At 36.7% G+C, this 14,798-nt stretch overlaps 1 protein-coding gene across 2 annotated transcripts in view; it reads left to right on the top strand.

The window, feature by feature from the left end:
• The window catches only part of SLC12A2 (solute carrier family 12 member 2), a 59,670-nt gene extending 47,775 nt beyond the window's left edge, over window positions 1-11,895 (top strand). For both annotated transcript variants that reach the window (XM_085214546.1, XM_085214545.1), the window contains exons 22-27: window positions 1,118-1,240; window positions 1,410-1,521; window positions 1,967-2,053; window positions 4,179-4,314; window positions 5,739-5,806; window positions 8,942-11,895. In XM_085214546.1, the coding sequence (XP_085070672.1) occupies window positions 1,118-1,240; window positions 1,410-1,521; window positions 1,967-2,053; window positions 4,179-4,314; window positions 5,739-5,806; window positions 8,942-9,077 (662 nt within the window). In that variant the 3' untranslated portion in view covers window positions 9,078-11,895. The remainder of the gene's footprint in view (window positions 1-1,117; window positions 1,241-1,409; window positions 1,522-1,966; window positions 2,054-4,178; window positions 4,315-5,738; window positions 5,807-8,941) is intronic.
• The last annotated feature ends 2,903 nt before the right edge of the window (window positions 11,896-14,798 follow it).

The following is a 14,798-nucleotide window of genomic DNA, read 5'->3' as shown; positions in this document are numbered from 1 at the left end:
AGGTTTTTTGCCTTACCTAAGAAGCATCTTATCCTATTTGATGTTTCCTTCATAATTTCAACATCTAGAAACCCTTGTTTTAATAACATACTGTGAAATTACATCTTAAACCACAAGATGGCAGTTTAGAGAAACAGTATGTAGTAAGGTAGAATACTAATAAGTCAGTTACAGATGTACTCTAAATTTCAGAATAAAATAAGGACATGAGTAATGTTCAAACTCCTTGTTCTTGTTAAAACTAGACTCTTAACTAAGGGGAGGGAGTTAATTTGACTTTATCTTTTTAGTTGTTACTTTAAAATACGTTTTCATGTATTAATGTAATTGAAAAAGCCAATGTTGTCATCTTCAATCCAATGACATCATTGCAAAAAAATAAACTGTTTTGTGTTTCAGAGCCTAGCACAAATTAAATTACTTTTTGCAGGTGATTTTTGACATCTAGAACGAGCTTTTCTTTTGTCCACTTGAAAGAAGAAGAATTTGAGGAAAGATCAGTGCTGAGCATCAGGGCCCGAGGGACCGGCATGGAGCTGTGTCAGGGGAGGGGCAGCTGGGGGTCAGGAAAAGGGTCTGCACCAGGGGGTGGTGGGCATGGAACAAGATGTACAGGGTGGTGGGCACGGCCCTGAGCTGCTGCAGCTGAAGGACCATTTGTGTTTGGGTGGTCGTTTGTGGAGCCAGGGTTTGGACTTGATCATCCTTGTGAGTCCTTTCCAACTCAGGATAAAGAGTTGGACATGCTAGTTTACAAGCAAATACCATGAATTTCGGAGAAATACTGTCATATGCAAGAGGTAGCAACAGTATATCGCTTAAGGCTCTGAAGTATGTATGAAATTAATTGTCCAATGAGTATATCAAGATCTTGCAATCCTTTGTCAAATGTCTGCAAAATGATTAAGAGATTTAAATTTTAACTACTGAACTTGGGAGTTTGCAGGCTCCTTAAATGTAGGTCAGTATCTATCCATTCAATTTAAATTTGCAGCGAGGGGGATAATGGTTTAAGTAAAAATATGGGGAGTCTGCAAAAATATTAAAATCTTATTTGATTTTTGATATTATTAACCAAAACACTTAAAAATCAACACTTTTTTTTTTTTTCCCTCAGATTCGAAGAGCCGATCTTCTCCTTTAAATTTGGCTGACCAAAGGCTTCTTGATGCTAGTAGTCAGTTTCAGAAGAAACAGGGCAAAAGCAATATTGATGTCTGGTGGCTCTTTGATGATGGAGGTAATGTACTTCATATTTTAAAACTGTTGAAAAGAATTATTAAGGCGAAGTAATTTAAAACTAATTCTTAATAAATGCTCTTCAGATGGTGTATATATACAAGCTACTGTTAAATTCTCATATGAAACTATATTTTCTGACACATTCCTAAATTCTGATCAAAATGCAGGTTTGACACTGTTGATTCCATATCTTATTACAACCAAGAAAAAATGGAAAGAGTGTAAGATAAGAGTGTTCATTGGTGGAAAAATAAACAGGATTGATCATGACAGAAGAGCGTAAGTTTACCTTCAAAATTTTCAGTTCAAATGCTTGAAGAACAAGTGAGACTCTTCTTAGTAGCTTTTTTAGTTGTTTTTATCAGAGGTGTAACCATATTTCATTTCTCCTCTCCATAAAAATGTTCCATTGCTACTAAATAGTGTTGGGCGTGTTACCTCAAAATACTATTTCTGCAGCAGTCTAGCAGTAACATTTTTCTCTAGTTTCTAATTAAAGAACTTCCTGGGAGAGCTTGAAGAGAGACTTAAAGGGAAAAGTTCTTATGTTTAAAAACACTTAGTTTGTTGTTAATTTCTTAATAGTATGCCAGGTTTATAGCAGTACGAGTCAGACAATGTCACACTTTAAGTTGCCTTTTTGAAAAAATGTTTTTATTACCAAATACTTACCTGTTTACCCTGGGAAAAATTTGAATATGCATTAAGGCTTTGTTTTGTACAGGATGGCTACCCTGCTCAGCAAGTTTCGGATAGACTTCTCAGATATTATGGTTCTTGGGGATATTAATACTAAGCCAAAGAAAGAAAAGTAAGTCTCAGAAAAACCCAGCTTGTTTTTGAGTTCTTAAGCTATTTCATGAATAGAATATAGAGTTGTTTCCAACATAATAAATGTGATAAAGAAGGCAGTATGACATCTGGTGCCTACATAGAAATCTAATTTACATAGAAAGTAAACTAAGCAAAAACTCTTGCATCTAAGAACTGACAATGTCTTATTTTCCAGATCTTGAGCACTTAGATCGTTACATTAAATTTGAAGTTGTCCAGTTGCTAGAAATCTGGAAAAATCTTCTTTTAAAAAGAGAAATACTTGCAAAAATGTAAATTCTTAGTCTTATTCGGGTGCTTAGTTAAATGTAATGAAACTTCATCTTCAAATAGTCTGATCTGTTTTTCCTTTTTTAGTTTTACATTAGCTTGGACTTGTAACTATTTATATATGTGAAAACTGATTTTTAAGATAAAAAAAATACAAATTATGTGGAATATATCAAATATCTAAAACGGTAGAGTTTTAGAGTACTCCTAGTGCTCTCGTATGTTTGTTGTCTTCATTCTTGGGATTCCACTACTGTAAACTAAGAGACAGTGTATAAGAAATTGAGACTGTAGAATTTCGTGTGAACTTTTTTTTTAATTTCATTTTTATTTCATTCATTTTCATTTATTTCATATTCATATTCATTATTTCATTTTTATTTTTTTTATTTCATTTATATTTATTTCATCAAATTATTTCATTGAAGTGTTTAATGAGTTCTTTCTTCTGAGATCATTTTTCCTCTCTTTGAGAATGTTCTCTACAGTAAATTCAGAAGCTTATTAAGGAATCCAATTTGAGTTAACAGTAGCTGTAAATTAAGTAAAAAGAATATTTATACAGTGCTGAAAACATTAGAGGTAATAGAGTACTGTTAATGGGGGAGTGAGTTCCAGTATAACTGCATGGATCCTTAGGTGTAAATATATTCTGATATTACTATATATACTGAATAGTGTTAGTGATTTTTGAACTTTCTGTACAGAAATTTTCAACCATAGAAGCAGGGTAGTGTCTTGAATTCTTTATATTAAAAAAAAAAAAAAAGATAAGTTACATTTCATAATGTGCAGCAGCCTTACCTTACTGTTAAAGTATTGTAAGTGGGTGGAGAAAGTAGGATAATTGTAAATTACCCTAAGAAGTTGAAATGCTAAGTCAGGGCCTGAATCGGTGATTGAGCACCTGGTGAGAAGGCAGGGCTGACCCAGGGGAGCTCAGGTGCATGCAAGTCACCTAAGTGACTGGAAGGGGCGGATGCTGGCCTCATTTAAGGGTTGGCAATAAAGAGCAGGGTGTTTCTCCTAGGAGTTCCCTGTCTACCTGAGGCCTTCCAAAGGTAAGCAGCCCTTTTCCTTCATTTCTGTGTCTACGGCTGCTGCATTAGGGTTCATTCTTGTTTGCTGCAGCCAAAGACTTTGCCACCCCACTATTATTGAAGTTATTTCCATCCCATTATAGCATTACAGTAATCTGCTTTGAGTAGAAATCAATACCCTTCTGGCCTTGAGAAGGTTTTCTTTTAAAGCTGTTGATAATAGCATCCAAGTAGTTTCAAAATGAGAGCTTATATTCTTGAAAAATAAAAACTAACAAAGAGGAAACAAAATTGCACTGCTTATTTGCAGTTGAATGCCACTTTTAGAGTGTTAAGGGAAGATGAAAAGAGCAGAATGAAAACAAAGCTGAAGTCCTAATGGCAGTAGTATGAGGCCTGATAGTAGTTTAGGGCTTTTTTGTTTGTGACCTGTAAATTCCTCTTCAAACTTAATTTGGAAATTGTTATAGCTTAGAAAGACTTACACAGTAAGTAGTCATCAGCTTTGGAACAACTATAGTAAAATTCTTTAGCAAAACTCATTGGTTTCTTTTAAACTGTCTAAAACTACATTTGCACCCAAAAAACAATGAAAGTCACTAATTGAAGTTATACTGCAGTATCTGTTTTTACCTTAATTATGACATATATAAGTAGCTGACTCAATATTACAAGTGCAGACAGTTTGCTCAGGTTTTACATGTCAATCAAACTTTGTCTAATAGCATGAAAGTCATTTTTGACACAGTAGTGCCATATCTGTTTTAACGACTGTTCACTTGATTGTTATAGTATTGCAGCTTTTGAAGAAATGATAGAGCCTTTCAGACTTCATGAAGATGATAAAGAGCAAGAAGTTGCAGATAAGATGAAGGAGGGTGAACCATGGAGGATAACAGATAATGAACTTGAGCTTTATAAAACAAAGGTTCTGTATTCTTCAGCATGTTGCATTAAACAATAAAACTTTATTTTCTACTGTATTTATGCATGTAATACCATCTGGCTGATTATTGCTATTTTGTGTTTCTGTAGTTGCTTTCATGAGTAAGTAGTAGAAAGCATCTAAATCCACTGAGGGGGATCACTTATGGTAAAAAAAAAAAAAAAAAAAAAAAAGGTGCATTTTATGATTGTGGGCCTAAACTGTTGCTTTTTTTTTTTGTTTAGTTGAGCTGAGTCTACCCTTCAGTGCTTCATTGTTTAAAAAACAAAAACACTACCTACCTAGTTTTTAGTGTTCTAGTGGTTTTAGTGGATGTTTAAAGATGTGATGTTTTTATCAAGTGATTGTGCGCTGTACACTCCAGAAAGATTCCTTTTCCAGAGCTTCTGTAGAGGAGACTTAAGCTGCATCCTATAAGAGGATGCAGATACAGACAAGAATCTGAAAACAGACTGATTAAAATTTCAGTATTTGGAAGCGGAAGCTCTTAAAGATATTCCACCCATAATTTTATTTTCTGCTTCCTGAATTTTTTCAAATTCTCTGAGGATTTGCAGTAGAGAATAAATGGGAGCGATAGGTCATGCTGCATTGCTAGTGTAAAAAGCAAGGATTTAAACAGCATGTAGATACAGATAGGCTGGCAGCTTATGGCAGGACCTACTAACTGCATATTACAAAGATACTTGAGGAAAAAACTTAATAGTTTTCTTATAGATCCTTTGCTGTCTCTCCTTTCTTACCCGCAAAACTTTTTAAATGAGATCATAGCAGTAACTTATCCACTTCCTCCTGATAGCATATTTGTTACTGCAGCTAGCAGGCCAGGAAGAGACCTAAGCTGAGCTGAGAACAGCAAAACTATAAGAAGTAGCTAATAATGAATGTTTATTGCAAGTTAGTTGACAGAAGAGAGACCTGCAGATGACTGTGAATACAAGCTAAGAAAGAAATTGACAGTAGGAGGAATGGGAGGAACATCTTCAGCAGAAGATGTTGGGAAAGGACAGAGTGATAAAAAAGGAAATACGTTCCTAAAGATCAGGATCACTTCTGAAATGCCTCCTTGCTCTGAGTGTACAAGATACCTTGTACAAACCTTGAGAGCACAAGGGCTCTTGCTTCCAGGACTTTAGAGAATGATACTATTAGTAGCAAGACTGTATTGAAGTTGGCTTTCGTGGTACTTGGTTTATTTTAAGCTTTCACATTTTCTCAACCTAAGCCTTGGAGTCATAGATATTTAAGGAAAGTGAAAAGGTTGCCAAACTGAGTAGAAAGTACACACTTTCTAGAAATAATTCATACCAATTAACCATAACTGTTTTTACCTTTTTTTGAAGTGAATGAACTTTTTTTTTAGCTTCTAGAAGATCTTTTCCTAACAAATTTCATTTTCATTACAGACTTATCGGCAGATCAGGCTAAATGAGTTGCTCAAAGAACACTCAAGTACAGCTAACGTAATTGTAATGTAAGTAAATGATTTTTACTGTTATTCTAATTAATTCTAATTAATATAGAATTCTAATATGAACTATAAATATATATAAATACAGGTCAGGAAAAATGCCAAGGCATAAGATTGAATTATAGAAATAAGAAGATATGCTGGAAATATTTTACAACACTTTAGAGTTACGGAGCTAGACTGCAAAAATAAACCTTTTGTCTTCCAAAACTCCCAAATTTTTCTTTAGAGGGCTGCTGTCAATGAGTTCTTCTCTCAGTCTGCATCTGGATCTGGGATTGTCCCAAGTGCAGCACCTTATAATTGTCTTTCTTGAACCTCATTAGGTTTTCTTGAGCTCACTTCCCAGACTTGTCCAGGTCCCTTTGAATAGCGTCCCTTTGAATAGCATCCCTTCCTTTTATTGTATCAACAACTGCACCACTCAGACTGGTGTCATCTACAAACTTGCAGAGGGCTCGCTCAATCCCACTGATAAATGCATTGAAGAGCACCAGTCTCAAGACAGACCCTTGGGAGATACCACTTGTGATCAGCCTCCACCTGGACATAGAGCCACTGACCACAGCCATCTGGCTATAACCATCCAATTAATTCCTTGTTCACTGAACAATCCAACATTTATATCCATGTTATTCTTCCTTTCTTCACTGATGCAATCACTACATTGTTGAAGGACCCTGGGGTGCATGTCATGGAGCCTTGATAGACTTGTATGTGTTTAGTTATCAGGTGGTCTTGAGCTTGTTCTTCACTTGCAGCAGGAGGCATTTTGCTCCCCTAATCTTTGCATAGAGGTTGAGGGATGTGAAAGGTGTGGGAAACCTGGCTGCCAGAGAAGACAGAGGCAAACGACTTGCTGAGAACCTCACCCTTCTCCATTTCTGTTGTTGCCAGTTCTCATTTATTAAAGGAATATACTGTTACTGGCCATGGTTTTCTGACCGCTGTACCTATAGGATACCTTATTTTTTACATCCCGTGCCAGATTCAATTTCATCTCTGCCTTGGTTTTCCTGATCCCATCTCTGCACATCTGGATGTCATCCCTATATTATTCCCAGTCCACACATTCCTGCATCCACTACCTATGCATTTCCTTCTCATCTGTTTAACGAGCAAGTCCTTGTTGAGCCATTCTGACATCCTGCTTCCTCTGCTTGATTTCTAACGTATAGGAATGAAACTAACATATAGGAATGGAAAACTCATGTACTGTCAGAAGGGTGTCCTTAAAGAGTTGCCAGCTCTATTCTGTTCCTTTGTCCATAGGAGAAATCTCAGGAAATCTCATCCAGTAATTCCTAAAACAGCCAGAAGTTCACCTTCCTGAAGTTCAAGTTCCTGAACTCTACTTTTTGCCAAGCCTGTATTCCTAGAGATCAAAACTCAACCAGAGCATTGACTACAGCACAGAGTGCCCCTGGTCTCAACTTCTTTAAGGAAGTCATCTGCATTGTTGAGCAAGGTCCATTAATGCTTCACCTCTAGTTGTTCTGTTCCCTATTTGGAAATTGTCCGTGGCAGATGCCAGGAGTTTCCTGGGTTGCTTTCATCTCACCGTATTGCTTTCCCAGCAGATATCTGCATTGTTGAAGTCTTCCATCAACATGAGAGCCTGTGCATGTGATGCTTCTTGTAGCTGAAGCAAGACTACCACATCCACAAGCTCCCCTTGATCAGGCAACCTACAATAGACCTGATCATCAGAAGTCCATTTTGATCTGATTCCTAACTTTAACCCACAAGCTCTCAACCTGTTCATGGCTGTTTGAGAGGCAGTTCTCTGCATTCTATCCACTTCTTAACATAAGCAGCTCCTCTGCCTGTTGTGCCCTGCCTATCGCTTCTAAAAAAAATGTGCAAATGTCAGTACAGTGTTCCTGTTGTATAATTTGTCCCACTGTGTTTCTGTGACAGCAGTTAAGTCAGAGTTTTCTAACTGTACCTGAGGTTCCATCTTATCCTGCTTATCTTCCAAGCTATATGTGTTGGTGTAGAGGCATTAAAGCTACCTTCTTAGAGAACCCCCCCACCCCCAGTTCCTTTGGGACAATTCTGAGGTTTTTTTTTCTTGCTGGTTTCTAATGTGACAGTGTTCCCTGGCCCTTCTCTGTCACACAAGTATATCCTCTTCCTTGTCAAGTCTAGTTTAACTTCTGGTCAGTGCAGTCAGCTTGCTGTCCAGAACACTGTTGCCCTACCTGGCCAGTAGGTTTTGTCCCATCCGTTGTTAACATGACCTGTCTCTGGAAGGTGTCCAAGACAATAGAATCCAAAGCCATGAGAATGGCACTATCTGCTCAGCTGTTCATTTACATGGTCTATTTGCCTCCTCCTACCTGGGTCCCAGTCTCCAGCTAGGGTGACAGACGTGGACACTACCTGTGCTCCTTATCCCTTCAAAATCTTTCCAAGGGCCATAAGATTTCTTCCAATATTAAGTAATATCCTTGTTGCAGCTAATGTGATCTACTTTGAAAAAGTAGGAGTGGATAGTAGTCCTCTGGCTTTATTGTGCCAGGTAGCTGCTTGATATCATTAATGTGGTCCCTCTGGCAGACAGCAAACCTCTCTGGAGAGATTGTCTGGATGGCAAATGGCTGCCTCACTGCCTTTCAGTGAGAAAGCCCTGTTTACTAAAATGCTTTGCCTTGTTTTGATGGCACCGATTCTAATACTGGTCCTTGGTTAGACTGCTTGTGGTACCATGTTAAGATAAAGTTAGAACAAGGCAAATAGACTTAAAGTAGTTGTTTGAAGGAAAATAGCATGGATGTTTTGGAATGACTGTGAGAAGGCTGCACCAATGTAGGATCATATAAAAAAAAAAAAAAGCTTTTTAAAATCTTAAAATCTGGAGTAGTAATAAGTTCTTCAAACTAAGAAGAATTAAGCTGCTTGAATATTAGATAATGGTAGAAGGCCAAAAGTGAGGTGTGGATAGAGCCTGTTGTTGTTTAAGATAACAAGCTCTTTAACTTACTGACTGAATTCTGAGGAAAAAAGCAAAAACCAGAAAGGTTAGGAAACTTGTCTTTATGTCTGTCTCTTTGCAGAATTGTACTTTCATTGTCATATGATAAATAATGTGTTGTTTTGGTTTGTTTGTTTGTTTTTCCCTAATGTGAACTTTAGGAGTCTGCCAGTTGCACGAAAAGGTGCAGTTTCTAGTGCACTCTACATGGCCTGGTTAGAAGCTCTTTCGAAAGATCTGCCACCAATTCTTCTCGTTCGTGGGAATCATCAGAGCGTTCTTACCTTCTATTCCTAAGATACTGCACATGAGACAGCTGTAAGGACATGGTACTTAAGTGCCCTGGGAAGAGTGACTGATGTGGTCTATAGATTATTAACATCACAAAGGCAAAAAGTGACTCTTCTTTCACTATTTCACTGACTTGAAAGCACACAAGGAAAGTCAATGTATTTCTATAGTTGTGACATCTTCAGTTTTATTCTATATTTTCTGTAATTTAATCTTGCTTAATGGGGGAGGATTCCTTGTTAGACTGAAGAACAAGGCAAGCTTTTTGTTTGCTATTTGAATAGCAGCAATAAAAGTGTTTTATTTTTAATCAATGAAAGGATTATAGATTTATAAAAGCCTTTTAGCCTTGAGGTGCCTTCTGAAATTAACCAAATCTCATCCATACATCCTACTTTGTAAATTTATATAGAATGTCAAAATCTGCCTTCAACTAAGACTTTAGATCAGACTTTCTTTAGTTTTTAGTCTCTTCCATATTACAGTAAAGATGAATGCTGCTTTTTAGTCTTCCATTGAGTTATTAGTTCGTAGTACTGTATGTTTTCTATTGTCAGAAAGTTTTGTTGATTTTTTTTTTTTTAATTAATTATTATATCTGTTAGATTATAAATAAAGGCGAGAATTGAGGCAGGTCAGTTGAACAAAGACAAATCCTTGATGTTGTCTTGACTTTGTTTTCCTTTAACTGTTACAAAATTTAGCTCTGTTTCAAAATAAAACTGTGCTGTCAGAGAGGATCCTATTTCTCAAATTTGACATTGTGCTCTTTCTTGGCGTTAGTCTGAAATACATAGCTATAAAGTTAGCTAGTGGTGGTGAAGGATGCTGTATAAATCCATAGTTCTAGTATGAAACAATTCATCTTACAGACTAAGGCCATTCATCTCCTTAAAATTGGAAGAAAGGACCTGTCCTAGTTCCTGGCCTATTGATGTTTTGGTGTCACTTAGAACTTATTTTGAAATAAAACTCAACTTAAGGCTTAAATGGGGATAATATGAGCAACATGATACTATCTAACAGAAAACAGTAAACACTATGTGGAATCTTGCTATCCAAAAAAAAAAAAAAAGAAAAAAAGCAAAAGCTAACATTCTCTTGCATTTCTCTACAAATGGTTAAAAGGACCACTAGTTACCGGAGGAGATGTTTTTAGTCAATTCATTCAGTTGTCAGAAAATATACCTAGTCTTATTAAAATATACTCAGGTTTGATCATCTGCCAGGTTAGATTTTTTCCATACATTCTACTTTATACATTTTATATGTTCAATCAAGAAACTGCCAATCTTGTGTGCCCTCTCATTGTGTATTTTGACAACTTCATATTTAGTCTACTATATGAACACCTACACAAGAAATTACACTTGGGCCTTTATATGGAGGTTAGTAACATGAGCTGTTTTTTAAATTCCTAAACATTTTGGATAGAAAGAATTGCCTAAAAACATTTCACAAGCTTTTGATATTAGCGTCGGACATGCTAAGAGATCAGTTTTCCAGTGCTTCAGTGACTTTCATTTAAGGATGCACAGAAAAGTTGTATTATGCTAAATACGAGATCAAATTAAAATGTAACTGTTCCTTTTGAAGAGTAAAAAGATTAGTCATTGTGTGGCAACATAAAGCTTCAAGTTATGATTCAAGATAAATATATATATATTCTACACAGTGCAGTATACACTGTCAGTTTCTTGGTGAACTACAAAATTGTTTCCATTATTTCCATCAGTTGGATTTAAGTCTATTCAATCATTTTGCCTAAACAAGAACATGCATGTATTGCTGCTAAGTGTGACATAACTGATGCCAGCATGAACCCAGCTTCTTATAGTAAAAATTATGGTAAGACAGTCTGCAGTAAAAGATCTACTTCCTTCTAAGTGAGGGGTGGATATCAAAATTAATTAATTACAGGTTTCACTATGGTTTTTGGGAAATACGAATGTCACATTGTGAATGTGGAATCATTGCCATGTTTATTCTTGTTTTGTGAGTTATGCTTTTTTGAACAGACAGTAAGGCATAGACTTAGTGCTGCTATCTTAAAAGAAAAAAAAAAAAGAAAAATTGTGCACAGGTACAATTATTTAAAAGTTTTTTTTGCCCATTCAGGAAACCATTGCTTGTGATCTGTAACACAGAAACCAAATGAAGTGTGTGTATACATGCATATATGTGTATAAAATTATATAAAATATATCTAAATATGCATATGGGGATAGTTAGAGTGATGTCTGTGAAATACTATAGGATGCTTTTCACATATGCACTCTCAGAAGTCCACTAACGCTAGGCATGAGGTCAACTTTCGAGATTATTTGCTACGCTAAAACTTCAATAGTTAGTAGTGATTGTTAGCAACAAATGTTAGTTAGTGGCAGTCACTCCTGCTTTGATTCTGACACCAAATTTAGTTAAGTTCCAATCGTGGTTAATTACTTGAAAAATGAAATATCACTGATACATGGAAATTCATACTTTCTATAGATTAGGTTTCTTTGTATGGATTTAGGAAGACAGCAGTAGCTGGAGAAAATCAATTATTTATTTGCTCACTCTGTATTTGTATTTAGGTTTCCTTTTACATACATTCTTTTTATATGCTTTTCTGACATTGCATATTTAAAAATAACTGAAAATAATTTAAAGGTTTGAGCATTTGTGGGTAATGACCCACTTGGTTTGAAGATGTAATATTTGATACTGTACTGTAACTGTCACACACAAATGCTTTTCTAATGTTTTAATGTAACTATTGCAGTTAATACTTTGTACCATGGGGATGTCACTGCAATAAAAGGAAGTGAATTCAATACAACTGAGTTGTCTAACAAGTAGCAAATCATGTTCATAATTGAACTGATTAATTTCTAATAGTATTTTCTGCTTATTGTATGCATCTGCTATTTCTTTCATTGTGGAATTTGCATAGGATCATTGCTCAGATGTCATTCTATCGTGCAGCGTAGGTTGACAAATGTTTATTTCTGGATGGAACACTTGCCTAGAGTGAGTGTTGGTTCCATAAGGAAGATAATCCCAAGGCATCTCATGACATACTAGACACTGTGGACTAATCAGCAATATGCGGTATATTTAAGCTGGAATGTAACCATTTTGAAGTCTGTTTCTATTACTTATGTAATATGTGAAGGAAAAACTTCTCTCATACTGACAGCACACTGGGATATGAGGAAATCTTAACTTTAGGAGTACAGTTAGAAATGGCAAGTACATAGTCACTGAAGAACTGTTTAACCTTATTTATTGCGATGTCTCATAGCATAGCTGGATGACTACAGTTTTGAAAGTTAACCTCTATTAATTTCAAACCACTTACCTATTCCTTAATTTAATAAATACATTTTCATATCTATTTAAATGTAGGCTATAGGAGTGAGACTTGGAGAAGGGAAACTCTTGTTTTACCTAAACTGTCATTGCCTCTAACCTGCCTTATATGCATGTAAAGGAGTACAGGAATAAGGTATGTAATGGCTTTCCAAAGTTGATCGACGTGATGAAGAAATTGTTATTTATATAAGAATGTATTAGTTGTACTCAAAGGTAAACAGCTTCACTGAAGGAACATGGGATCAAAGGTGATTCTGATGCCAAGTGGTGAGAACACATGATGAATAATCACAGAATGATTGGGTTGGAGGGGACCTTAAAGGCCCCCCAACCCTGTGCCATGGGCAGGGCTGCCCCCCACCAGCTGAGGCTGCCCAAGGCTCCATCCAGTCTGACCTTGAGTGCCTCCAGGGATGGGGCACCACAGCTTCTCTGGGCAGCTGTGCCAAGGAGATGCTGAATGACGAACAGATGGTTTCTTGTTTCAGTACTGCTGCCTTGATTCATTTTTGAATGAAAACATCTGGATCTGGATTTTGGGGTGTTTAGCAGTGCATTATCAAGTCTCTTGTTATTCTGCCTGTTGACGGCATGCAGGTTTTAGATTTTCAGGTTTAAGACAGGTTAGTTTGCCTGACTTTAGAAGGGAGAGGAGCAAGGTGGTGGAAATGATCACTGTTAACTTCTGAACCAGAACAGTTAAAGCAGCAGTAAATGCCTCCTCAAAGCAAAAGGACGGATGACATTTATGTTTTAACAGAAGATGCTCTGAGCTCCTTCCCTCCAAGGATCTATGTTCTGCCACAAGCTCAATGGCTTCTTAGGAAGAAAGTGCCTAAATGTTTCCTAATGCCCAAGATCTAGCGTGAGATAGATGAACTTTGTAGTAGGAGCCCTTAAAGTTTAGGGGTTGGTGTGCTTCTTTGCAGTCATAAGCACTTGCCAGAATAACACCAATATTTTGCTGGAAAAGTATTGACATCAGCATCTTGCCTGTCTGTATACTCTGGTGTTTCCTAATACATAGTGTTGTGTATTGGAAGTGTATTTTTACTGTGTTTTTGTAAAACCTTGCAAAGTATGGTACTAGCAGTGCCCAATAGCATTTGCAACCATGTGCAAGAGGAGGAAGGCCGTGCGTTCCCACCCCCTGGGGATATGGAAAACTGGGTGTGGATCCAGTTCTGCTGGGGGATTTAGGGTCTGGGTACCTCTTCTCTAGTCCATCAGTTTTCATATAATAATAAAGATAAAATAAAGATTTCAAATCCTACTGAACCTGATTTTAGTGAAAGAAGTAGGAAATGTTTTCTCTGACTAATTTGTGAATAATTCAAACTATGGTAACACACGGTGGCACTGTTGTCTTCCAGGTAATGAACAAAACTGCACTGTCAGACAAATAACACTCAATTTTACACTGTTCCTGTTATTCTATGGGCTAAATGACTCAGTACTTTCAATAAATTTGATGTGTATCACCATAATGGAACTTCTTTGCAGTACATATTTCATAATTCTGACTGGACTGGACAAGAAGAGTAGACAAGCTGTTTATTTTTTGTTTTCCTTTTGTAGTCAAGACACTGTTACTGTTACAAAGGATGTACCAGTCTCCCTGCAGGTACTGCTTGTTGACTTTTGAATAGCCTCTGGCACCACCATTTCACAAAACACAGTGACATCCATTTTTCATAGTTATTTTCATCTGTGTTAACTAGTGAGCCAAGAAAATAAAACTCCATTTGGAAAAGACTCTTGAACGACAGTGAATAGTTTGACTGATGTCCAACTTCATTTCAGAGAGATCTATATCATTTTGATGAGATATTGTTGCTTCATACGTAACAAGCAAGACAAATATCCACCACCCTCCAGCAGCGCCATCCCCAAAATAATATTCCCTGTTTGAAGGAGTGTGAAGGAGGCAGAATTGTGCAGCATTTGGCATTTTCAAGCTTATTAAGCTTGAGAATATCACTCTTTTGAAATGCTTTGTGGTTAATAACTGAACCTTGGGCTGCCTGTCAGCAATTAATTTTGTCTCTGCAAAGCAGATGGGGAGAGGGAATCAAGGATTTCCACAGGCTCTTGGGGAAAATTAGAGAGCTGAGATTAGTCTTGACATGTCCTCACTCCCTGTTTGATCATCTGCAAATTGCAGGGGTCTCAAATAATTCCTTGTTATTACTGTTACCAATGGTACAGATTATGAACTGTAGCAAAAAAAAAAAAAAGCCCGCACAACAAAACTACATGAAGCAGACTGTCGAATGTACATACAGAAGGATATTCCTGTAATGTGGTGTGCAATGAATTTGCTGTTCTGTTTATGCGGGATATGATGAGCAATGGGTATGTTAGGAA

This window comes from Meleagris gallopavo, chromosome Z (genome assembly GCF_905368555.1).
Source record: "Meleagris gallopavo chromosome Z, MGAL_WU_HG_1.1, whole genome shotgun sequence".
Taxonomy (NCBI): Eukaryota; Metazoa; Chordata; class Aves; order Galliformes; family Phasianidae; genus Meleagris; species Meleagris gallopavo.
This window is presented reverse-complemented; position numbering and strand designations above follow the sequence as displayed.